The 24,682-nt window shown below is 44.4% G+C and overlaps 1 protein-coding gene across 1 annotated transcript in view; it reads left to right on the plus strand.

Moving 5' to 3' along the window:
• The window catches only part of PRKAR2A (protein kinase cAMP-dependent type II regulatory subunit alpha), a 44,775-nt gene that overhangs the window by 18,803 nt on the left and 1,290 nt on the right, over positions 1–24,682 (plus strand). The window contains exons 5-8 of the mRNA XM_031662927.1: positions 1,308–1,461; positions 11,021–11,122; positions 11,296–11,370; positions 21,867–21,932. Of these exons, the coding sequence (XP_031518787.1) occupies positions 1,308–1,461; positions 11,021–11,122; positions 11,296–11,370; positions 21,867–21,932 (397 nt within the window). The remainder of the gene's footprint in view (positions 1–1,307; positions 1,462–11,020; positions 11,123–11,295; positions 11,371–21,866; positions 21,933–24,682) is intronic.

Consider the following 24,682-nt stretch of genomic DNA (forward strand, 5'->3'; position numbering starts at 1 on the left):
ATGAAGAGAAGTTGGCTAATGGGTACAAACACACAGTTAGATAGAAGAGATACATTTTAATGTGTCTTTTTTTTTTTTTTTTCTTTTTGTGGAGACAAGTCTCCATACGTTGCCCAGGATTGTCTCAAACTCCTGGGCTCAAACAGCCCTCCCAGTTTAGCTTCCTAAAGTGCAGAAATTACAGGTGTGAGCCATTGCACCCGGCAAGTTCTAATGTTTTATAGCATGATAAGGTGACTATACTTGGGTGACAATATTTTGCATATTTCAAAGGAACTATTAGTAGAAGAGAGGACGTGAAATGATACCAACACATAGAAATGACATATATCCCAAGGTGATAGATACCCCAGTTACCCTGACTTAATCATCACCCATTCTATGCATGGAAAAAACACTCACATGTACCCCATAAATTATGTAAAATATTATATATTATTTTTTATTTATTTTTTTATTTTTTTGAGACGGAGTCTCGCTCTTTCGCCCAGGCTGGAGTGCAGTGGCCGGATCTCAGCTCACTGCAAGCTCCGCCTCCCGGGTTCACGCCATTCTCCTGCCTCAGCCTCCTGAGTAGCTGGGACTACAGGCGCCCGCCACCTCGCCCGGCTAGTTTTTTGTAGTTTTAGTAGAGACGGGGTTTCACTGGGTTCACCAGGATGGTCTCGATCTCCTGACCTCGTGATCCACCCGTCTCAGCCTCCCAAAGTGCTGGGATTACAGGCTTGAGCCACCGCGCCTGGCAATATTATATATTATTAAAAGAAAAAAGATTAGGCTGGGCATGGTGGTTCATGCCTTTAATCCCAGCACTTTGGGAGGCCGAGGCAGATGGATCACGAGGTCAGGAGATCGAGACCATCCTGGCTAACACGGTGAAATCCTGTCTCTACTAAAAATACCAAAAAAATTAGCCAGGCGGGGGGGCGGGTGCCTGTAGTCTCAGCTACTTGGGAGGCTGAGGCAGGAGAATGAGAATGGCGTGAACCCGGGAGTTGGAGCTTGCAGTGAGCCAAGATCCCTCCACTGCACTCCAGCCTGGGTGACAGAGCGAGACTCCGTCTCAAAAAAAAAAAAAAAGAAAATTCCAAGAATGCCACAGAAAGGCTACTAGAATTAATAAATGAGTTTAGCAAGGTTATAGGGCACAGTACAAAGTCAAAATACAAAAATATGTTGTTTTTTATATATTAGCAAAGTTCCTTTGGAAATATCTTAAAACAACATTTTCTTTTATATGTACCTGCCAGTTCTTAGCATTTATTATCAGAAGTAACTAATGAAATTATTTTTTGTCATTCTTCTAGGGGAACTTATGACATTTTAGTAACAAAAGATAATCAAACCCGCTCTGTTGGTCAATATGACAACCGTGGCAGTTTTGGAGAACTAGCTCTGATGTACAACACCCCGAGAGCTGCTACCATTGTTGCTACTTCAGAAGGCTCCCTCTGGGGACTGGTGAGTGAGAGAAATTGTTCCCCTTGCAAGGCACAGTATTAATTCCCTTTCTGTGTCTCTGTCCTCGGGCTGTTGATTTACACTATATCTTACAGCCAGTTATCTGAAAGACATGGATATTACAAAATTATGAACATATTTTCTCAAATGAAATCACATTTTAAAGACGTGAAAGAGCACTTTAGGGCTGGGCAGTGGCTCACGCCTGTAATCCCAGCACTTTGGGAGGCTGAGGTAGGCAGATCATGAGGTCAGGAGATATCCTGGCTAACATGGTGAAACCCCCATCTCTACTAAAAATACAAAAAAATTAGCCGGGCATGGTGGCAGGTGCCTGTAGTCCCAGCTAGTCGGGAGGCTGAGTCAGGAGAATGGCATGAACCCGGGAGGCCGAGCTTGCAGTGAGCTGAGATCACACCACTGCACTCCAGCCGGGCAACAGAGCAAGACTCCATCTCAAAAAAAAAAAAAAAAAAAAAAAAGAGCACTTTATTGTGACATCCTGATGTTAAATTAAGAGTGCTCCTGAAAGAGATAGTGACTTAAGGATAGGTCACGCACTTGGGACTCAATGATTGAAAACTTGAGAATAGATTTTTATAGGGGAATAATAAGTAATGGGGGGCCAGGTGTGGTGACTCACACCTGTAATCCCAGCACTTGGGGAAGCCAAGGCAGGAAGATCACTTGAGGTCAGGAGTTCGAGACCAGCCTGAGCAACATGGTGAAACCCTGTCTCTACTAAAAATATGAAAATTAGGCAGTCATGGTGATGGGTGCCTGTAGTCCCAGGAGGCGGAGGTTGCAGTGAGGCAAGATCACGCCACTGCACTCTAGCCTGGGTGACTGAGCAAGACTCCATCTCAAAAAATATCAAACAAAGTAATAAGCCTTGGTGGCAACTACTGGTTCAGACCAAGATGGAATAGCCCTATAGCATGCTAGTGTTCTCACTTAAAAACACACACGGGCCGGGTACGGTGGCTCACGCCTGTAATCCCAGCACTTTGCGAGGCCAAGACGGGCGGATCACGAGGTCAGCAGATCAAGACCATCCTGGCCAACACGGTGAAACCCCGTCTCTACTTAAAAAAAATACAAAAAATTAGCCGGGCGTGGTGGCGGCACCTGTAGTCCCAGCTACCCGGGAGGCTGAGGCAGAAGAATGGCGTGAACCCGGGAGGCGGAGCTTGCAGTGAGCTGAGATCCGGCCACTGCACTCCAGCCTGGGCGACAGAGCCAGACTCTGTCTCAAAAAAAAAACACAAAACACACACACACACACACACCACTCTGGACATAATATAGCAAACACAGGAAGACCCTGAAAGGTGGAAAGAAGGCAGACTATCTAGGGATATTGGGGCTTGAGGAAAGACATGACAGTGAGTTCCTGGGTTCCCATATATCCCAGATGGGGTGCTGGAAAAGCCTGAAATCCAGATCTGCCAACAGGTACATTCAACAAGAGCAAAACTCCATCTCAAAAGCAAAAACAAAATGAAAAAAAAAAAGAACAAAGAATCAGCTGGTGTCAGCTAGAATATAGAAGAACTTAACACCATTAATTAACAAAAGCTATGTGAAATTTATAGAACACTGCACACAGCAGCAACAGAATGAACATTTTTTTCAAGTCTATTCACCCAAATAGGGCATATCTTGGAATATAAAATAAAACTTTAAAAATGTAAAAGATTGGCCGGGTGTGGTGGCTCACTCCTGTAACCCCAGCACTTTGTCCAAGTGATCTCATTGTTCAATTCCCACCTATGAGTGAGAATATGCGGTGTTTGGTTTTCTGTTCTTGCGAAAGTTTGCTGAGAATGATGGTTTCCAGCTGCACCCATGTCCCTACAAAGGACACGAACTCATCCTTTTTTTATGGCTGCATAGTATTCCATGGTGTATATGTGCCACATTTTCTTAATCCAGTCTGTCACTGATGGACATTTGGGTTGATTCCAAGTCTTTGCTATTGTGAATAGTGCTGCAGTAAACATATGTGTGCATGTGTCTTTATAGCAGCATGATTTATACTCCTTTGGGTATATACCCAGTAATGCGATGACTGGGTCATATGGTATTTCTAGTTCTAGATCCTTGAGGAATCACCATACTGTTTTCCACAATGGTTGAAAAATGGCTAGTTTTTTGTATTTTTTAGTAGAGACGGGGTTTCAACGTGTTAGCCAGGATGGTCTCGATCTCCTGACCTCGTGATCCACCTGTCTTGGCCTCCCAAAGTGCTGGGATTATAGGCTTGAGCCACCGCGCCCGGCCTGAAAATTCTTTAAGAATGTTGAATATTGGCCCCCACTCTCTTCTGGCTTGGAGAGTTTCTGCCGAGAGATCTGCTGTTAGTCTGATGGGCTTCCCTTTGTGGGTAACCTGACCTTTCTCTCTGGCTGCCCGTAACATTTTTTCCTTCATTTCAACTTTGGTGTATCTGACAATTATGTGTCTTGTAGTTGCTCTTCTCGAGGAGTATCTTTGTGGCGTTCTCTGTATTTCCTGAATTTGAATGTTGGCCTGCCTTACTAGGTTGGGAAAGTTCTCCTGGATGATATCCTGAAGAGTATTTTCCAACTTGGTTCCATTTTCCCCCTCACTTTCAGGCACACCAATCAGATGTAGATTTGGTCTTTTCACATAATCCTATATTTCTTGGAGGCTTTGTTCATTTCTTTTTCCTCTTTTTTCTCTAGACTTCTCTTCTCGCTTCGTTTCATTCATTTGATCTTCAGTCATTGATACTCTTTCTTCCAGTTGATCGAGTCGGTTACTGAAGCTTGTGCATTTGTCACGTATTTCTCGTGTCATGGTTTTTATCTCTGTCAGTTCGTTTATGGCCTTCTCTGCATTGATTATTCTAGTTATCCATTCTTCCATTCTTTTTTCAAGATTTTTAGTTTCTTTGCGCTGGTTACGCAGTTCCTCCTTTAGCTCTGAGAAGTTTGATTGACTGAAGCCTTCTTCTCTCAACTCATCAAAGTCATTCTCCGTCCAGTTTGATCCGTTGCTGGCGATGAGCTGCGTTCCTTTGGAAGGGGAGATGCGCTCTGATATTTTGAATTTCCAGCCTTTCTGCCCTGCTTTTTTCCCATCTTTGTGGTTTTATCTGCCTTTGGTCTTTGACGACTGTGATGAACTGATGGGGTTTTGGTGTGGGTGTCCTTTCTGTTTTGTTAGTTTTCCTTCTAACAGTCAGGACCCTCAGCTGTAGGTCTGTTGGAGATTGCTTGAGGTCGACTCCAGACCCTGTTTGCCTGGGTATCAGCAGCAGAGGCTGCAGAAGATAGAATATTGCTGAACAACGAGTGTTGCTGTCTGAGTCTTGCTCTGGAAGCTTCGTCTCAGGGGTGTACCCCGCCATGTGAGGTGTGAGGTGTCAGGCTGCACCTAGTGGGGGATGTCTCCCCGTTAGGCTACTCAGGGGTCAGGGACCCACTTGAGCAGGCAGACTGTCCGTTCTCAGATCTCAACCTCCGTGCTGGGAGATCCACTGCTCTCTTCAAAGCTGTCAGACAGGGTCATTTACCTCTGCCGAGGTTTCTGCTGCTTTTTGTTTAGCTATGCCCTGTCCCCAGAGATGGAGTCTACAGAGACAGGCAGGCCCCCTTGAGCTGTGGTGGGCTCCACCCAGTTTGAGCTTCCTGGAGGCTTTGTTTACCTACTTTAGCCTCAGCAGTGGTGGGCGCCCCTCCCCCAGCCTCGCTGCTGCCTTGCGGTTAGATCTCAGACTGCTGTGCTAGCAACGGGGGAGGCTCTGTGGGCGTGGGACCCTCCCATCTAGGTGTGGGATATAATCTCCTGGTGTGCCGTTTGCTAAGACCCTTGGTAAAGCACAGTATTAGGGTGGGAGTTACCCGATTTTCCAGGTGTTGTGTGTCTCAGTTTCCCTTGGCTAGGAAAAGGGATTCCCTTCCCCCTTGCGCTTCCCAGGTGAGGCGATGGCTCACCCTGCTTCACCTCTCGATGGTCGGGCTGCACCAGCTGACTAGCACCGATTGTCCAGCACTCCCCAGTGAGATGAACCCGGTACCACAGTTGAAAATGCAGAAATCACCCGTCCTCTGTGTCTCTCGTGCTGGGAACTGGAGGCTGGAGCTGCTCCTATTCGGCCATCTTGCTCTGGGCCAAAAACCAAATTTTGTATTTTTAGTAGGAATGGAGTTTCACCTTGTTGGCCAGACTGGTCTCGAACTCCTGACCTCAGGTGATCTGCTCACCTCGGCCTCCCAAAATGCTGGGATTACAGGCAAGAGCCACAGCACCCAGCCAAATAACCCATTCTTGGATAATCTCTAGGAGAAAGTCTCAGTGAAAATTGAAAACTGTATATTGAGCTGTAAAACCACCTGCATTGTGACTGGGGTATGAGGATTAAATACATGGGCATAAGAGAAGCGACTCCCTTAGTGCCTGGTAAAAGGTGGGTATTCACAGAATGATGGCACAAGCTCCCTATGGCCATGGTGCCACTCACCACCCCTCTTTTCCTGAGACTTCCTTTCCTAAGACTCCTGTTCTTTCTATTTCCTTGCCTTTGGCAGTCATTCCTCCTCTCCTTGCTTTCTTGATAGGTCAGTGACCTATCAAGATGTTCTTTTGGACTCTACTTTTCTCCTGTTCATTCACTTGCTTTGCAAGCCTAGACTTTTTCAAAGCTTCAATACCACCTCTAGGAAAGTAACTCACAGAAGGTCGTCTCCAGCCTGACTTCTTCTTTCAACCTAACAAGGCCTTGGAAATGCCTTCTGAGGTGGAAGTAGGGAGGATCTGGTGTCATCACTGAGTTTTCCAAGTTGGATCCTACATTCCTGCTTTTATGGTGGGCAGCTGCCATCATGGCCCCTGTACTTAGTCTCTTCTGCTTTCTCTTGCTTTATTGAAAGTCAGTAGAAGGTTTCCTGGGAAATTCCTGCAGTCACTGGAGAGAGTAGCACTCCTTCTCTCTTTTGAACTTCAGGGCTGTTTGCTTGCCTCTAAGCACTTGCTGCCTGTGGGAATTTCCTCTTCAGTGCTCGATTGGATACTTCTCAAAGGCTATGTTGATGTCTGGTGCTTTTTTATATTCTCCACAGCCATAGGAACTGAATTTGCACCACATGAAAAGAGAGTTTTGGGAAGTGTTAAAGCATACATAAAAAGAGTTAGAACCAGCTGAGTGTGGTGACTCATGCTTGTAATCTCAGTAATTTGGGAGGCCACGGTGGGCAAATCACATGAGCCTAGGAATTCAAGACCAGCGTGGGCAACATGGTGAAACCCTGTCTCTACGAAAAATAGGAAATTAGCTGATGTGGCGGCACATGCCTGTAGTCCCAGCTATTTGGGACGTTGAGGTGGGAGGATCACCTGAGCCCAAGAGGTCAAGGCTACAGTGAGCTGTGATCATGCCACTGCACTCCAGCCTGCGGAGTGACAGTGTGAGACTCTGTCTCAAAAAAAAAAGTCACTTGCTGGGTGTAGTGGCTCATGCCTGTAATCCCAGCACTTTGAAGGCCAAGGCGGGTGGATCACCTGAGGTCGGGAGTTCAAGACCAGCCTGACAAACATGGAGAAACCCTGTCTCTATTAAAAAATACAAAAGTAGCTGGGCATGGTGGCGATGCCTGTAATCCCAGCTACTCCAGAGGCCGAGGCAGGAGAATCTCTTGAACCTGGGAGGCGGAGGTTGCGGTGAGCCAAGATTGCACCATTGCACTCCAACCTGGGCAACAAGAACGAAACTCCATCTCAAAAAAAAAAAAAAAGTCGCTTTAAGAGATATTTGTTGTTTTCTCTTTAGTTAGAACTTTGTTGTTGTTGTTGTTGTTGTTGTTTTTGAGATGGACTCTTGCTCTGTCACCCAGGCTGGAGTCTACAGTGGCATGATCTCGGCTCACTGCAACCTCCGCCTCCCGGGTTCAAGTGATTCTCCTGCCTCAGCCTCCCGCATAGCTGGGATTATAGGCATGTGCCAACAATACTGGCTAATTTTTTATATTTTTGGTAGAGATGGGAATTCACTGTGTTGGCCAGGGTGGTTTCGAACTCCTGACTTCAAGTGATCCACCCACCTCAGCCTCCCAAAGTGCTGGGATTACAGGCGTGAGCCACCGTGCCTGGCCGAAATATTGTTTGCTATTGCAGTTATACTAATCTTTGTAACACAAATAGGTAGATTTATAAAATATTGGTAGTTAACTTTGCTGCCCTCTGTGTGTTTATTTTTTAATTTTTATTTATTTATTTATTTTGAGACAGAGTCTCTGTCACCCAGGCTGGAATACAGTGGTGTGATCTCAGCTCACTGCATCCTCTGCCTCCAGGGTTCAAGTAATTCTCGTGCCTCAGCCTCCCGAGTAGCTGGGACTATAGGTGTGCACCACCATGCCCGGCTAATATTTGTATTTTTAATAGACACAAGGTTTCACCATGTTGGCCAGGCTGGTCTCGAACTCCTGACCTCAAGTTATCCACCCACTTTGGCCTCCCAAAATGCTGGGATTATAGGTGTGAGCCACTGCGCCAGGCCTTTTGTTATATCTGTGTGTGTGGGGTGTGTGTGTGTGTGTGTGTCTATCTATCTGTCTGTCTATCTATCTTTTGAGACAGTCTCACTCTGTTGGTCAGGCTGGAGTGCAGTGGTGCCCTCACACCTCACTACAACTTCGCCTCCCAGGGCTCAAGTGATCCTCCCACCTCTGCCTCCCAGTAACTGGGACCACAAGTGCACGCCACCATGCCTGGCTAATTTTTGTATTTTTTGTGCAGACAGGTTTCGCCATGTTGCCCAGGCTGTTCTCAAACTTCTGGGCTCAAACAATCCAGCCACCTCGGCCTCCCAAAGTGCTGGGAATACAGTCGTGAGCCACTGTTCCCAGCCTGTATGTTTTTGTTTGTTTGTTTGTTTGTTTGAATAAATAAATAAAATATTGGGGTTTTCTGTTTTTGTGGGGTTTTGTTTGTTTGTTTGTTTTTTTAGTCCGAGTCTCGCTCTGTCTCCCAGACTAGAGTGCAGTGCTGTGATCTTGGCTCACTACAAGCTCCGCCTCGCAGGTTCAAGCGATTCTCCTGCCTCAGCCTCCCTAGTAGCTGGGACTACAGGTGCCTGCCGCCATGCCCAGCTAATTTTTCGTATTTTAAGCAGAAGCAGGGTTTCATCATGTTAGCCAGGATGGTCTCAATCTCCTGACCTCGTGATCCACCCGCCTCAGCCTCCCAAAGAGCTGGAATTACAGGTATGAGCCACCGCGCCCGGCCTGTTTTTGTGTTTTAACTAGGTTTCCCTGTGTTGCCCAGGCTGGTCTTGAATTCCTAGCCTCAAGCGATCCTCCTGCCTTGGCCTCCCAAAGTGCAGGAATTACAGGCATGAGCCACCACACACAGCCTAAAATATTGTTTTGTTTTTATTTTTTTTTCGAGGCAGAGTCTCGCCCTGTTACCCAGGCTGGAGTGCAGTGGCATGATCTTGGCTCACTGCAGCCTCTGCCTCCCAGGTTCAAATGATTCTCCTGTCTCAGTGTCCCGAGTAGCTGGGATTACAGGCGCCCATCACCACGCCTGGCTAATTTTTGTATTTTTAGTAGACATGGGGTTTCACCATATTGGCCAGGCTGGTCTTGAACTCTGACCTCAAGCGATCCATCCGCTTTGGCCTCCCAAAGTTCTGAGATTACAGGCATGAGCCGCTGTGCCCAGCCCATTGTTACACTTTCTAGCAAAAAAAAAATATATATATTTTTATATATATGTGTGTGTGTGTGTGTGTGTGTATATATATATATTTATTCCTGACAGCCTGAGGTAGAAGAAAGATAGTTAACTTAGATACAAATAACTGCTTGCCCATTTAGGAATCTAAGACTAAGCAATTAACATTCTCATGTGTATCTCCCTGCACATGTGTACAAATATCTGAGAAGTGCCTGGCTTTGGTTAACTGTCTCCTGATCAGAATCCATTACTTACTAAGCCAGGCACAGTGTTGTGCACCTGTAGTCCCAGCTACTTGGGAGGCTGAGGTAGGGAGATCACTTGAGCCCAGGAGTTCAAAGCCAGCCTGGACAACAATGGGGGACCCCATCTGAAAAATAAAACAAAAGGAATCCATAACTTCTTAAGAGTCAAGGTATCTTTCATATGCCTGCCTTCCATCTTGCATATTCCTCCCATGTCTCTTCATTAACTTTAATCCTACCTCTCTTTCAGGTCCCAGACATTTTTGCTGCAAAATAATCTTTGATCACTCCTGCCTACCGTGATCTCCCCTTCTTACCTTGAAATTTATGTAGCACTTGTCTTCTGTAGTTTCACCAAGCACATTTCATGTGCTCATATGCCTGTCTTGAACTATAGCCTTTTTTTTTTTTTTTTTTTTTTTTTTTTTTTTTTTTTTTTGAGACAGGGTTTCAACTTGTGTCACCCAGGCTGGAGTGCACTTGTGCAATCTCGGCTCACCGCAACCTTAGCCCCCTGGGCTCAAGTGATTCTCCAAGCCTCAGCCTCCCAACTAGCTGGGACTATAGGCATACACCACCGTGCCCAGCTGATTTTTGTATTTTTTGTAGAAATGGGGTTTCACCATGTTGCCCAGCCTGGTCTTGAACTCCTGAGCTCAAGTGATCCATTTATGGCCTCCCAGAATGCTGGGATTACAGGTGTGAGCCACTGCACCCATTCTTGAAATGTAGACTTTTTATTGCTATGTATTTTGTTGTTGTTGTTGTTAATATTGTTTTTTTTGGGACATAGTCTTGCTCTGCTGCCCAGGCTGGAGTGCAGTGGTACAATAATAACTCACTGTAGCTTTGACCTCTCAGGCTCTGGTGAGCCTTTCACCTCAACCACCCAAGCACAGACATGTGCCACTATGCCCAGCTAACTTTTTTCGTGTATTTTTTCGAAGAGCGGGTGTTTCACCATGTTGCCTAGGCTTGTCTCGAACTCCTGGGCTCAAGCCATTTGCCCACCTTAGCCTCCCAAAATGCTAGGAGTACAGGCAGTGAGCTACTGCATTCAGCCAAGCTTCATATTTTGATATTTTGTATTATCTTCCCATTAAGATTATAAACTTTTTTAGGGCAAGAACAATCTAATTGTTTTGGATTTTAAAAAATTTTTTAAATTCTGGATTCTAAGGATTAAATGATTGTTTTATTCTCTCTTTTGGTGAGATGTCTTTTTTTTTTTGTTTGAAATGAGGGTCTCACTCTGTGACCCAGACTGGAATGCAGTGACATAATCTCAGCTCACTAGAGGTATCTTTTATGACATTGAACAGTGACAGTGAGCTCACAAATGTTTAGGCGTTTTCTGTTTTGTGTTCTATTTATGACCCATAGGTGGCACCTATTGAGTGTTAGATAGCAAACAACAGCATGTGGGCAACTGGCTGGCTCAGGCTACAGGTCCTTTTCTTCCATTGATGACTCAAGATTAAAGTATCAATTAACACTTAATTAACACAGTAACTTACATATTCCTCTAATATTTGCTTTGGCCAGTTTATTAAACCATAGATGTTCCTGTATATAGGCATTTATTAGAATTTTCATATTCTTTCTTGTAGGACCGGGTGACTTTTAGAAGAATCATAGTGAAAAATAATGCAAAAAAGAGGAAGATGTTTGAATCATTTATTGAGTCTGTGCCCCTCCTTAAATCGCTAGAGGTAAAGTGGCTTGAATGAGAATCTGTTCATGGGGATCAGGAAAAGCTTTTAAAACTATTCTGTTGTTAGGTGTTCAAATCATACTATTCTAATCCCGTTTCTGTGTTGCATAGCTATTGTGACTTTCAGTTAAGGTCTTTTCCTTTTATTTCTGAATTTGTCTGTTGTTTCAGGTGTCAGAACGAATGAAGATAGTGGATGTAATAGGAGAGAAGATCTATAAGGATGGAGAACGCATAATCACTCAGGTGAGTGAGGGCTTTACACAGCTCCTTTCCTGGAAGTCACCCCTGAATAACTAGTACATCATTTACCTCAAAAATCTTGCCAGACATAGTGGCTCACGCCTGTAATCCCAACACTTCGGGAGGCTGAGGGAGGTGGATTGCTTGAGACCAGGAGTTCGAGACCAGCCTGGCCAACATGGTGAAACTCCGTCTCTACTAAAAATACTAAAATTAGCTGGGTGTGGTGGCCCATGCCTGTAATCCCAGCCACTCGGGAGGCTGAGGCAGGAGAATTGCTTGAACCCAGGAGGCGGAGGTTGCAGTGAGTTGAGATTGCGCCACTGCCTCCAGCCTGGGCAACAGAGTGAGACTCCATTTCAAATTAAAAAAAAAAAAAAAACTTCTATGTTCTCCCACTGTTGGGAGCTCTTATTACCAGGTAATAGGTCACACTTCAGAGGACAATTATATAGTCCCCTGAAGCTTATTGATGTCCGTCTTACTGACACATGCAGATCACTTGCTTCCGCTCACCTTTCCTTGGCTTCTAGTGTTTGTTCTTTGGATGTCATTTTCTTTTGACCTTGAGTAAGTTTCATCCATTGCTATTAAACCTGGGGAAGGTTGAAGAGTTCTGCCCTCTAACTTTCTATATTTGACACAAAGGCATCCTTTTGGCTAATCTAACACAAATCAGAGTCCACAGTCTTCAGTGATTAACCAAATTTGTAAGATGTCTGGTATTTCCTTTGTGCATTTTTCTCATGTTATTTTGAGATACAGTAAAGATTACTAAACAGTGGGCTAGATCATTGTAATGAGTACTGTCTAATAATTTTCTTTATCCACTGTGTTTGTATTTTTAATAAAACATAAATAGTATTGGACTTTTCCAGGTATCAGCTTCTCTGCCTATGGTTCTGGCTCAAGAGCACTGAGAAGATACATGGTTGGCCTAGGTTGGGTGATATGCTTATCCTTGAACCCAGTACTGAGACCACGAGGAGGAAAGGCTCAGATTGGTCAGGCGTGGGTCCTGTGGGTGGAGTTGGCCCCACTAGAACCACAAGGACTAATCAGACTTACCGTAAAACGGGAAAAGAAAGCTCCCCTGGAAGAGATAAAGGACTAACAAAAATATGATGTCTACTCTGAGTCACATCTCTGAATGTATTTGTTTTCTAGGAGCCCTTACTATTAATAATTCTTTTAATTAGAAATTGATATATTCTATAAACATTTATTAAGATAGGTAGGACCAGATATGATAAGCACTATAATGAAGGAGTGTATGAACGACAGTGAGAACATAGAAATGGAAGTAATACATACGGTTTCATCAAGGAAATGCCATTTGAGATGGGCTTAAAAAACAAGTGCAATTACAATGTTTGAAATCAGGGAAAGGTCCTTCAGAGCAAAAAAACAATATTAGCAAAGGCCAGTGGTGTGAGCTGTGTTTCAGAGCAGGTATCCTGGTATGGTAAGAATGTAGGACTGAGTTTCAGAAATGGGAGATGTTAACTGGCCACATTTGCTTCTGAATTTAAGGTGCTTTAAGTAACATTCAAAGGACCTCCAATTCATCCTGAAGGTTCTAGGCCTGTCTCATACTGGGTTTTCACGAAGTATGTCAGATGTGAAAAGTCATAGTGTTTTCTTGATTGTCTGTGCTCTTGAAGATAGAGTACTATCTATCTTCAAGGTAGACAGGTAGTGGTACAGAATGGACATTAATTAAGATGATATTAAAAGGGGCTTATTATAGGCCCCTTTTGTCAATGTCTCTCACTGGACCAAGGCTTCTCAAAGTGAGATCCCAGGACCAGCAGCAATCAGCATCATCTGAGAATGTTAGAATTGTTAGGAATGCAAGTTCTTGGGCCCTCCACTAGACCTGCTGAATCAGAAACTACATTTTATGTTGTTTCATTTTTTTTGGTCCGCTTTGTTACAGTGTGTTTTACATACAATAAAATTACTAAGTTTAAGTGTACAAATTGGAAGAGTTTTGTAACCATCCCCAGTGTGGTATTTCCATCACCCATACAGTTCCTTGTTTTGTATTTGCATTTGCAGTCACTACCCTCCCCCACACTCACATTCCTGGAAACCATTGATGTTCTCTATCACTGTAGAAATTCCGTTCTACAATTTAATATAAATGAAATCATGCAATGTATAGTTTTTGTATCTGGTTTCTTTCTCTTAGCATAATATTTTTGAGATTTATCCATGTTGTATGTATCAGTAGATCATTCCTTTTGCTGAATAATATTTCATTGTACAAATGTAATTTTTTTTTTCATTTTTCTGTTTTCTTTTTGAAACGGAGTTTTGCTCTTGTTGCCCAGGCTGGAGTGCAATGGTGCGATCTCAGCTCACCATAACCTCCACCTCCCACGTTCAAGCAATTCTCCTGCCTCAGCCTCCCATTATTTTTTCTTTTTAATGAGACACAGTCTTGCTCTGTCACCCAGGCTGGAGTACAGTGACATAATCTCAGCTCACTGCAACCTCTGCCTCCCGGGTTCAAGCGATTCTCGTGCCTCAGCCTGCTGAATAGTTGGGACTAAAGGCTCACGCCACCGTACCCACCAGCTAATTTTTTTTTTTTTTGAGGCGGAGTCACCGCTCCGTCGCCTAGGCTGGAGTGCGTGGGATCTCAGCTCACCAAGCTCCCGCCTCCCAGGTTCACGCCATTCTCCCGCCTCAGCCTCGAGGTAGCTGGGACTACAGGCGTCCGCCACATTGCCTGGCTAGTTTTTTGTATTTTTTTAGTAGAGGCGAGTTTCCACCGGATTGCCAGGATAGTCTCGAATCTCCTGACCTCGTGATCGCCGTCTAAATCAAAGTGCTGGGATTACAGGCTTGAGCTTTTGCCCGGCCTGTACGGCTAATTTTGTATTTTAGAGACAGGGTTTCACCGTGTTTGCCAGGCTGGTTTTGAATATCTGACCTCAAATGATCCGCCCAGCTCAGCCTCCCAAAGTGCTAGGATTACAGGCGTGAGCCACCATGCCCATCCTTTGTGTAGACATATGTTTTTACTACTCTTCAGTAAATACTGTTTTTTTTTTTTGAGACAGAGTCTCGCTCTGTCACCCAGGATGGAGTGCAGTGGCATGATCTCAGCTCACTGTAACCTCTGCCTCCCAAGTTCAAGCAAGTCTTGTGCCTCAGTCTCCCGAGTAGCTGGAACCAAAGGCATGTGCCACTATGCCTGGCTAATTTTGTTTGTTTGTTTTTGGTTTTAGTAGAAATGGGATTTCACCATGTTGGCCAGGCTGGCCTTTTTAGTAAATACTTAAGAGTGCAATTGCTAAATTATATGTTAACTTCATAACAAACAACCAAACTGTCTTAAAATGGCTATACTGTTTTGTATTCCTACCAGCCATGCATGAAAATTCAGTTGCTCTGCATTTTCAACAGTAAATAGTATTTACAGCCTTAAAAAAAAAAAATACAGTCAGGGTCTTGCTATATTGCCCAGCCTGGTCTTGAACTTCTGAGCTCAAGCCATCTGCCCGCCTTGGCCTCCCAAGTGCTGGGATTATAGGTATGCCCCTCCATGCCTAGCCTTCATTTTCTTTTTTTTTTTTTTTTTTTTTTTGAAGCGGAGTCTCGCTCTGCGCCCAGGCTGGAATGCAGTGGCCAGATCTCCAGCTCACTGCAGGCTCAGCCTCCCGAGGTTCACGCCATTCTCCTGCCTCCCAGTCTCGAGTAGCTGGGACTGCAAGCCCGCCACCTAAGCCAGAGCTAGTTTTCTGTATTTTTTAGTAGAGGCGGAGTTTCACCCGTGTCAGCCAGGATGGTCTCGATCTCCTGACCTGTGATCCATGCGTCTCGGCCTCCCAAAGTGCTGGGATTACAGGCTTGAGCCACCGAGCCCGGCCTAGCCTTCATTTTCTTAATGGTATTTTTTGAAGAGAAAACAGTTTTAATTTTGATAAGTCTAGTTTATCATCTTTTCTTCTTTGTAGTTTGTACTTCTGCTGCTGTATTTTAGGAAATCTTTGCAAAATCAATAATACTTTCTCCCAAGTTTACTTCCAAGACCAGCACTGTTCAATAGAAATAACATGTGAGCCACATATGTAATTTTAAAAATCTTTGGTCAGGCAGGGTGGCTCATGCCTGTAATCCCAGCACTTGGGGAGGCTGAATAGCTTGAGGCAGATAACTTGAGGCCAGGAGTTCGAGACCAGCCTGGCCAACATGATGAAACTTCATCTCTACTAAAAAGTAATACAAAAATTAGCTAGGTTTGCTGGTGCACAACTGTAATCCCAGCTACTTGGGAGGTCTAAGAACGAGAATCGTTTGAACTTGGGAGGCAGAGGTTGCAGTGAGCCAAGGTCATGCCACTGCATTCTAGCCTGGAGGACAGAGCAAGACTTGGTCTCAAAAAAATTGAAGAAATAAAAACTTTCAGTAGATACTTGAAATAGTCAACTTAATTTTAATATATTTCATTTAACCAGTATATCTAAAATATTGTTACATCTAAGTGATATAAAACTTTATTAATGAGATATTTTACATTTTTAATACTAAGTCTTCAAAATCTAATGTATGTTTTACATCTTTAGTACATCTAAGTTTATACTAGCAACATTTCAAGTGCTGAGCCACATTTGACTAGTGGCTAATGTATTAAGCAGTACAGCTGTAGACATTCACAATTTTAGCTCTTACCTTAGGTCTGTGATCCATTTTGAATTATTTTTATTGTTTTTGTTTTGTTTTTTTGAGATGGAGTCTCGCTCTGTCGCCCAGGCTGGAGTGCAGTGGCGCGATTTCGGCTCACTGCAAGCTCTGCCTCCCAGGTTCACACCATTCTCCTACCTCAGCCTCCCAAGTATCTGGGACTACAGGCGCCTGCCACCATGCCCGGCGAATTTTTTGTATTTTTAGTAGAGATGGGGTTTCACAGTGTTAGCCAGCATGGTCTTGATCTCCTGACCTCGTGATCCTTCTACCTTTGCCTCCCAAAGTGCTGGGATTACAGGCGTGAGCCACTGCGCCTGGCTTTGTTTTGGTCTTTTAGAAGCAAGGTCTCGCTCTGTCTTTCAGACTTCAGTACAGTGTGCGATCGTAGCTCACTGCAGCCTTGAGCTTCTGGGCTCAAGGAATACTCTTCCCTTAGCCTTCCAAGCAGTGCCACCACACCCAGCTAATTCTTTTTTTTTTTTTTTGGAGAGGGAGTTTTGCTCTTGTTGCCCAGGCCAGAGTACAATGCCACTATCTCAGCTCACCACAACCTCCGCCTGCTGGCAGAGGATCAAGAGATTCTCCTGCCTCAGCCTCCCAAGTAGCTGGGATTACAGGCATGCACCACCACGCCCAACTACTTTATTTTATTTTATTTTATTTTATTTTATTTTAGTAGAGACAGGGTTTCTCCATGTTGGTCAGGCTGGTCTGTGAACTCCCGACCTCAGGTGATCCACCCACCTCAGCCTCCCAAAGTGCTGGGATTACAGGTGTGAGCCACCGTGCCCAGGCTACACCCAGCTAATTTTTAAATTTTTTGTAGACAGGGTCTCTTTATGTTGCCCATGCTAGTCTTGAACTCCTGGCCTCAAGTGATCCTCCCACCTCACCTCCCAAGTAGCTGAGATTACAGGCTTGTGCCACCACACCTGACTACATTTTTGTGTTTTGTTTTGTTTTATTTTGTTTGTTTTTTGTTTTTTGAGATGGAGTTTCGCTCTTGTTGTCCAGGCTGGAGTGCAATGGCACAATCTCGGCTGACTGCAACCTTCACCTCCCCAGTTCAGGTGATTCTTCTGCCTCAGACTCCTGAGTAGCTGGAACTACAGGCATGCATCACCATGCCCGGCTAATTTTTTTATTTTTAGTAGAGAACAGGGTTTCGCCCTGTTGGCCAGGCTGGTCTCAAACTTCTGACCTCAGGTGATCCGCCCACCTTGGCCTCCCAAAGTGCTGGGATGTTGTGAGCCACAGCGCCTGGCCTATGTTTTTGTTTTTTAATGGCTTGCATAATTTTCACAAGTAATTTTCATAATCGATAGAATATTTAGCTTATTCTCAGAATAATGTAGACAGAAGGTAGCTTTAATTTTACAAAATCATGTTTTATGTTTTCACTATTAAAGTACCATTGCATTAAACCCAAAAGATTCCCATATCCTGAAAATTAGGGCTTCAGTCATTCTTATAGTGGAATGTGGATCTTATATTATCTATTGTGAAAAAGAGACATATAAAAACCTGATGACATGTTCACAAAGACCTAAAATGCAGTACAGTCTGGCTTCTTTACTCTTGAATGTAGAATGGCATGTTCTTTCTGTGAGATGGGTACACAGAGCCTAGTAGTGAACTTGAAAAGCAGGATACTTGGCGGGGCATGGTGACTCACGCCTGTAATCCCAGCACTTTGGGAGGCCGGGGCAGGTGTATCACCTGAGGTTGGGAGTTCGAGACCAGCTCATCCCAGCTACTCAGGAGGCTGAGGCAAGAGAATCACTTGAACCCCGGGAGGCCGAGGTTGTGGTGAGCCGAGATCACACCATTGAACTCCAGCCTGGGCGACAAGAACGAAACTCTGTCTCAAAAATAAATAAAATACATACATACATACATACACAAAAATTAGCCAGGAGTGCTGGTGCACACCTATAATCCCAGCTACTCGGGAGGCTGAGGCACAAGAATCACTTGAACCTGGGAAGTGGAGGTTGCACCACTGTACTCCAGCCTGGGCAAAAGAGACTCCGTCTAGAAAAAAAAAAGGCCTGGTGTGGTGGCTCATGCCTGTAGTCCTAGCACTTTGGGAGGCCAAGGCGGGTGGACTGCCTGAGCTCAGGAGTTCAAGACCAGCTTGGGCAACATGGAGGTGAAACCCCATCTCTACCTAAAATACAAAAAATTAGCCAGGCATGGTGGTGTGCGCCTGTAATCCCAGCTACTCAGGAGGCTAAGGCAACAGAATTGCTTGAACCCAGGAGGTGGAGGTTGCACTAAGCCGAGATCGTGCCCCTGTGCTCCAGCCTGGGTGACACAGTGAGACTGTCTCAAGAAAAAAAAAAAGAAAAGGAAAAAAAAATGAAGACAGCAGAGACTAGGGTATGTGTACAGGATAACAATGACGCCATCACGCCTGGCTAATTTTTGTACTTTTAGTAGAGATGAGGTTTCACCATCTTGGTCAGGCTGGTCCCAAACTCCTGACCTCAGGTGATCTGCCCACCTCAGCCTCCCAAAGTGCTGGGATTACAGGCGTGAGCCACCACACGTGGCCTTTTTTGTATTTAGTAGAGACGGGGTTTCACCATGTTGCCCAGGCTGGTGTCGAACTCCTGGCCTGAAGCAGTCCGCCCCCCTCAGCCTCCCAAGGTGCTGGGATTACAGGTGTGAGCCACTGTGCCTGGCCTTTGCTGTCTTCAAAACACTCGTACACTCCTTCCCTCACTTTGTTTCTATTCTGGCTACCAGCCTAATTTCTTGCATAGCCAGAGACTTTCAAAGTATGATCTGACAATATGGACTAAAAGAAGCCAGATACAAAAAATGTATGACTCCATTTATATTAAGGAATGGCAAAACCTACAAGGACAGAAATTAGATATGGTTACTTCATGGGTGGGAATGTGGTATTTTTGACTGAACTCCAGAGGGAGCCTTTTGGAGTATGGATATATTTTCTATTTTGATCTAGGAGGTGGTTATACAGGTTTATACATTTGCAAAAAGTCATCAATCTATATAGCCTTGAAATGTGAGCACTTTAAATGGTGGATGTTATACACCTATCTAAACAAAAAGGGCTCAAGCACTATGCTTCACCACCTGTCACTTGCAGATCTTTCCTACCACACAGATCTTTCCTTTTCATCACCCTCTTCTTGGTGAAATAACCTCTCCCTCTTTGTGACTCTGCTTCTGGCTCCTACTAAGTTTCTTTCATGGCTCTTCATCCTTTGTCAGCTCCTATCATGCAGCTGTTTGTGTAATGCTAGAACTTCATGGTTATTTGGCTCTGCTGGTTGTAGGATACCTACCCAACATAGCAGGGCAGAAACCCACAGGCATCCCTTTGTAAAGCTGTGGCATTTACTTATATGGGGCAGTGATATGTCCTGGGATTAGATTGACTCAGAAACGTCATCCTAGCTGTGTATGGTGCCCACGTGGGGCTCTATGTGATGGTCAAAGGACATGAAGTTTGTGAAAGCCTAAGAAGTAGATTCTCACTGAAGACCTAAGACCCACACAGAGTGAGAGTGCATGAGTAATATTGCATTATCTGATGTAGATGGTATTTGTTCCAGAAGTTAATAGTGAGGGGTCAGAAACTGAATGAAGTGTGCCTGAAAGCTGCTTCACGTATATCTGCATGCCTAACTCAGACGTCCTCCCGGTCTTTGCTCAAATCTCACCTTCTCAAGCTCCTTTTTTTTTTTTTTTTTTTTTTTTCCTTTTCCTAAGAGGCAGGATCTCATTGTTGCTCAGGCTGGAGTGCAGTGGCAGGATCATGGCTCACTGCAGTTTTCACCTCCTGGGCTCACATGATCCTCCCGCCTTAGCCTCCCTAGTAGCTGGGGCTGCAGGCATATGTCACTGTGCCCAGCTAATTTTCTAAATTTTTTATTTGTTGAGACAGAGTCTCACTGTATTGTCCAGGTTAGTATTGAACTCCCAGCCTCAAGCAATCTTCCAGCCTTGGTCTCCCTAAGTGCTGGGATTACAGGAATGACACCCAGCCTCAGTAAAGCTCTCATATATAGGATACCCACTCCTTCCCCAGCACTCCAGATCTCACATTCCCTGTTTTACTCTTTTTGTGTAGCACTTATCACCTTGCAACAGAACAATATAATTTACTGATTTATTATGTTGACTGTTTAAAGTTTGTTTACCCTGTCAGACTGTAAGTTCTACAAGGCCAAGGGGTATTCGTTTTGTCCACTGGGTATATTTCACATGCCTAAAACAGTGCCTTGCACATAGTAAATAACTTGCTAAATAAATTACTTGTTGAATTAAGTAAATGACTGGTTCAACCATGTGGTTTAAAATCAAAACAAGTAGGCTTATGCCTGTAATCCTAGCACTTTGGGAGGCAGAGGTGGGTGGATCAGTTGAGCCCAGGAGTTTGAGATCAGCCTGGGCAATATGGCAAAACTCTGTCTCTGCAAAATATACAAAAATTAGCTGACTGGCCGGGCGCGGTGGCTCAAGCCTGTAATCCCAGCACTTTGGGAGGCCGAGACGGGCGGATCACGAGGTCAGGAGATCGAGACCATCCTGGCTGACACGGTGAAACCCCGTCTCTACTAAAAAATACAAAAAAAAACTTACCCGGGCGAGGTGGCAGGCGCCTGTAGTCCCAGCTACTTGGGAGGCTGAGGCAGGAGAATGGCGTAAACCCAGGAGGTGGAGCTTGCAGTGAGCTGAGATCCGGCCACTGCACTCCAGCCTGGGCGACAGAGCGAGACTCCGTCTCAAAAAAAAAAAAAAAAAAAAAAAATTAGCTGACCATGGTGATGTGCACATGTAGTCTCAGCTGCTTGGGAGGCTGAGGCAGGCGTATCACTTGAGCCTGGGAGGTTGAGGCTGCAGTGAGCCATGATCACACTACTGCACTCCAACCTGGGCAACAGAGCAAGGCCCTGTTTCCAGAAAAATAAATAATTAAAAATACAAAATAAAACAAGCAAAAGAAAAGCCTAAGGTTCATAAGGGTAACATCAAAGTACCTCTCTCACCAAGACAGAACCTTCCAGATCCATGCTGTCCTGTTGAGAGTTATATTTAATGGTTCAAGATTATCCCTGGACCCCATACTTCAGGTGTAGCCAGGAATCACCTTAAAATTGTCTGCAGCAGCCTTGACTACTGGTCCCTGTCATAGATTTCAATAGCAGACCAACATGAGCAATGAGAACAGTGATGCTTTATGCACTTGGCAACCTGGGCACATTCATTGAGATCAATGTGAGTGGTTCATGCTAAGAAGTGGGAGATGTGTCAGTTGTAGTTAGGTTGATATCCCAGTGATCAGAATCCTCTTCATTTTGTTCTGAATTTGTTTTTTGTTTTGTTTTGTTTTTTGTTTTTTTGAGGTGGAGTCTCACTGTGTCGCCAGGCTGGAGTACAGTGGCGTGACCTCAGCTCACTGCAACCTCCGACTCTCTGGTTCAAGCGATTCTCCTGCCTCAGCCTCCCCAGTAGCTGGGATTATAGACACGCGCCACCACGTCTGGCTAATTTTTGTATTTTTAGTAGAGACGGGTTTCACCATGTTGGCCAGGATGGCCTCGATCTCCTGACCTTGTGATCTGCCTGCCTCAGCCTCCCAAAGTGCTGGGATTACAGGTGTGAGCCACCGTGCCCGGCCTACTCTGAATTTGTTTACTATTGATTCATTTGTAGAGTTAAAAAAATAAATACAAATCAGAGCTTAAGCAGTGAAAAAGCAAACTATTTCTTTATTCCCCTTCAATACTAGGTATGGCTCTGACCTGACCTCTTTTTTCTTTCAGGGTGAAAAGGCTGATAGCTTTTACATCATAGAGTCTGGTGAAGTGAGCATCTTGATTAGAAGCAAGGTGAGTTTATCAGTTTATAGGTGATGGTGTACACACAAAAAGTAACGGTTTGCTTTAAATAATGTGAAGTGTGTTGAATGCAGCAAACCGTCATTGTTATGTGAGATGTATGACTGGCAGAGACCCATGTTTAAGCCCATTTAGTATAGATTTAGTATATTTAGATTAGATTAAATATAGATTTAGTATATTCTTATTTTTACTGCCTTTGCATCTGCCATGTAATTAAGGATTTAGGGAATATCGGCCTACAAATCAAGAAAAAGATAAAAACCCTAATAGAAAATGGGGGCTGGGGCCGGGCACGGTGGCTCACGCCTGTATCCCAGCACTTTGGGAGGCTGAGGCGGCGGATCATGAGGTCAGGAGATTGACACCATCCTGGCTAACACAGTGAAACCCCATCTCTACTAAAAATACAAAAAAAATTAGCCAGCATAGTGGCAGGCGCCTGTAGTCCCAGCTACTCAGGAGGCTGAGGCAGGAGAATGGCATGAATCCGGGAGGCAGAGCTTGCAGTGAGCCAAGATTGCACCACTGCACTGCAGCCTGGGTGACAAAGCAAGACTCCGTCAAAAAAAAGAAAAAAGAAAATGGGGCTGGGCGCAGTGTCTCACACCTGTAATCCTAGCACTTTTGAGGCCTAGGCAAGAGGATATCTTGAGCCAAGAGATTGAGGCTGCAGTGAACCGTGATTGTGCCACTGCACTCCAGCCTGGGTGACAGAGCAAAACCCTGTCTTTGAAAAAAAAAAGAAAAAGGAAAGAAAATAGGGAAATTATATAATAAAAAGAGACTGGAAGGGATGAATATGAAGAAAGCTTCCTTTTTAGAGTACTACTAGAAGAGGTCTCTAGGATAACTGTGGTCATTTAATGGATGATGTGACCTAGAAAACTGAGGAGCTATGAGTAGAAGGAATGACTGTTACCGGTAAATCTATCATCACCAGATTTTTCAGTTTATTTTTTTTTTTTTTTGAGAATATAGAGTTTGTTAAAACAGTTATATATAACACTAAGTCGAACTAATATGAAAACTTTTGCAAAATATATTGAGTAACAGTTAATAAGTAGCTGGGCACAGTCGCACACGCCTGTAATCCCAGCACTTTGGGAGGCTGAGGCAGGTGGATCACGAGGTCAGGAGATCAAGACCATCCTATCTAACACAGTGAAACCCCGTCTCTACTAAAAATACAAAAAATTAGCCAGGCGTGGTGGCGAGCGCCTGTAGTCCCAGCTACTTGGGGAGCTGAGGCAGGAGAATGGCGTGAACCCGGGAGGCGGAGCTTGCAGTGAGCCGAGATCGCACCACTGCACTCCAGCCTGGGCGACAGAGTGAGACTCCCTCTCAAAAAGAAAAAAAAAAAAGAAAACAATAGTTTGAAATGTCTGTGTCATTTTATTTACAGTTTTTGGATTAGTGATGTTTGTAGATTTCTCAGATATTCATTGACACCTGCTATGATCACAGCATAGTGTTAGGTGCATAAGATCAGCAGCAGCATGGCACTGGTATATTGCAGGGTGGGAGTTTTGTCAGAAGTGTAGAGTCCTGGGCTTTTCCCCAGATCTACTGATTCAGAATGTGCATTGCGAGAAAACCTGCATAATACTGGAGCTGGTGCGTATGTGATGGTGTGATAAGTCCCTCCTGTTCTAGAGAAGGGACTAAGTGGGCACAAATATGGCTGCAACTCCAGAGAATGCTACTGAAATTGGAAAGAGAAAGTTGGCTCCAATGGAACAGACCAACTTCAGAGCAACAGGGCGGAAGTGTAGAAGGAAAAAGGGTCAAACCATGTAAGCCAGTGTAGCAGTTTTGTTTGCTTTAAAAATTAACCAAAAAGGAAATTATCTTTCTGCCTACAACATAAAGTTGTTCTTAGAGATTGAGACTAATTCTTACTAAAAAATTCTAAACAATTTTTTACTTAAATTATCACTTTGGATAGCAGTTGGATTTGTTAAAAAAAAAACTCTAGATATTAATACACTGTAGTGTATTATCTTAAATTTAGTTACTTAACTCTTACTTTAAAAAATGGGAGGAGGGAGGCCAGGTGCAGTGGCTCATGCCTGTAATCCCAGCACTTTGGGAGGCTGAGGTGAGTGGATCACGAGGTCAGGAGCTCAAGACCATCCTGGCGAACATGGTGAAACCCTGTCTCTATTAAAAATACAAAAAAAATTAGCCGGGCGTGGTAGCGGGCGCCTGTAGTCTCAGCTACTCGGGAGGCTGAGGCAAGAGAATGGCATGAACCCGGGAGGCGGAGCTTGCAGCGAGCAGAGATCATGCCACTGCACTCTAGCCTGGGCAACAGAGTAAGACTCCGTCTCAAAAAAAAAAGGGAGGAGGGACCACTAACTTAAGATACAGATAGTACTTAAAAAGAAATTTGTTGGCCAGAAGCAGTGAATCACTCCTATAATCCGAGCACTTTGGGAGGCCAAGACAGGAGGATTGCTTGAGGCCAGCAGTTCAAGGCTGCATGAGCTGTGATCATTCCTCTGAACTCCTGCCTTGGTGACAGAGTGAGACCCTGTCTCTTAAAAAAAAAAAAAAAAAAGAAGGTGGAGAGCTTGGGGAATTTTGTCACTATAAAATGTTGTTCAAGGCGTAGTCTCAACTCAGAGAAATAGCCCAAGTTTGTGGCTCATTAAGAGAAGCATTGTCCTTACTTAGACAAGATTGGGCATGTTCAGAGTGGTATGGCTGTAGATTACCTTAAAAATGTTAGGACTCAA

This window comes from Papio anubis, chromosome 2 (assembly GCF_008728515.1).
Source record: "Papio anubis isolate 15944 chromosome 2, Panubis1.0, whole genome shotgun sequence".
Classification (NCBI taxonomy): Eukaryota; Metazoa; Chordata; class Mammalia; order Primates; family Cercopithecidae; genus Papio; species Papio anubis.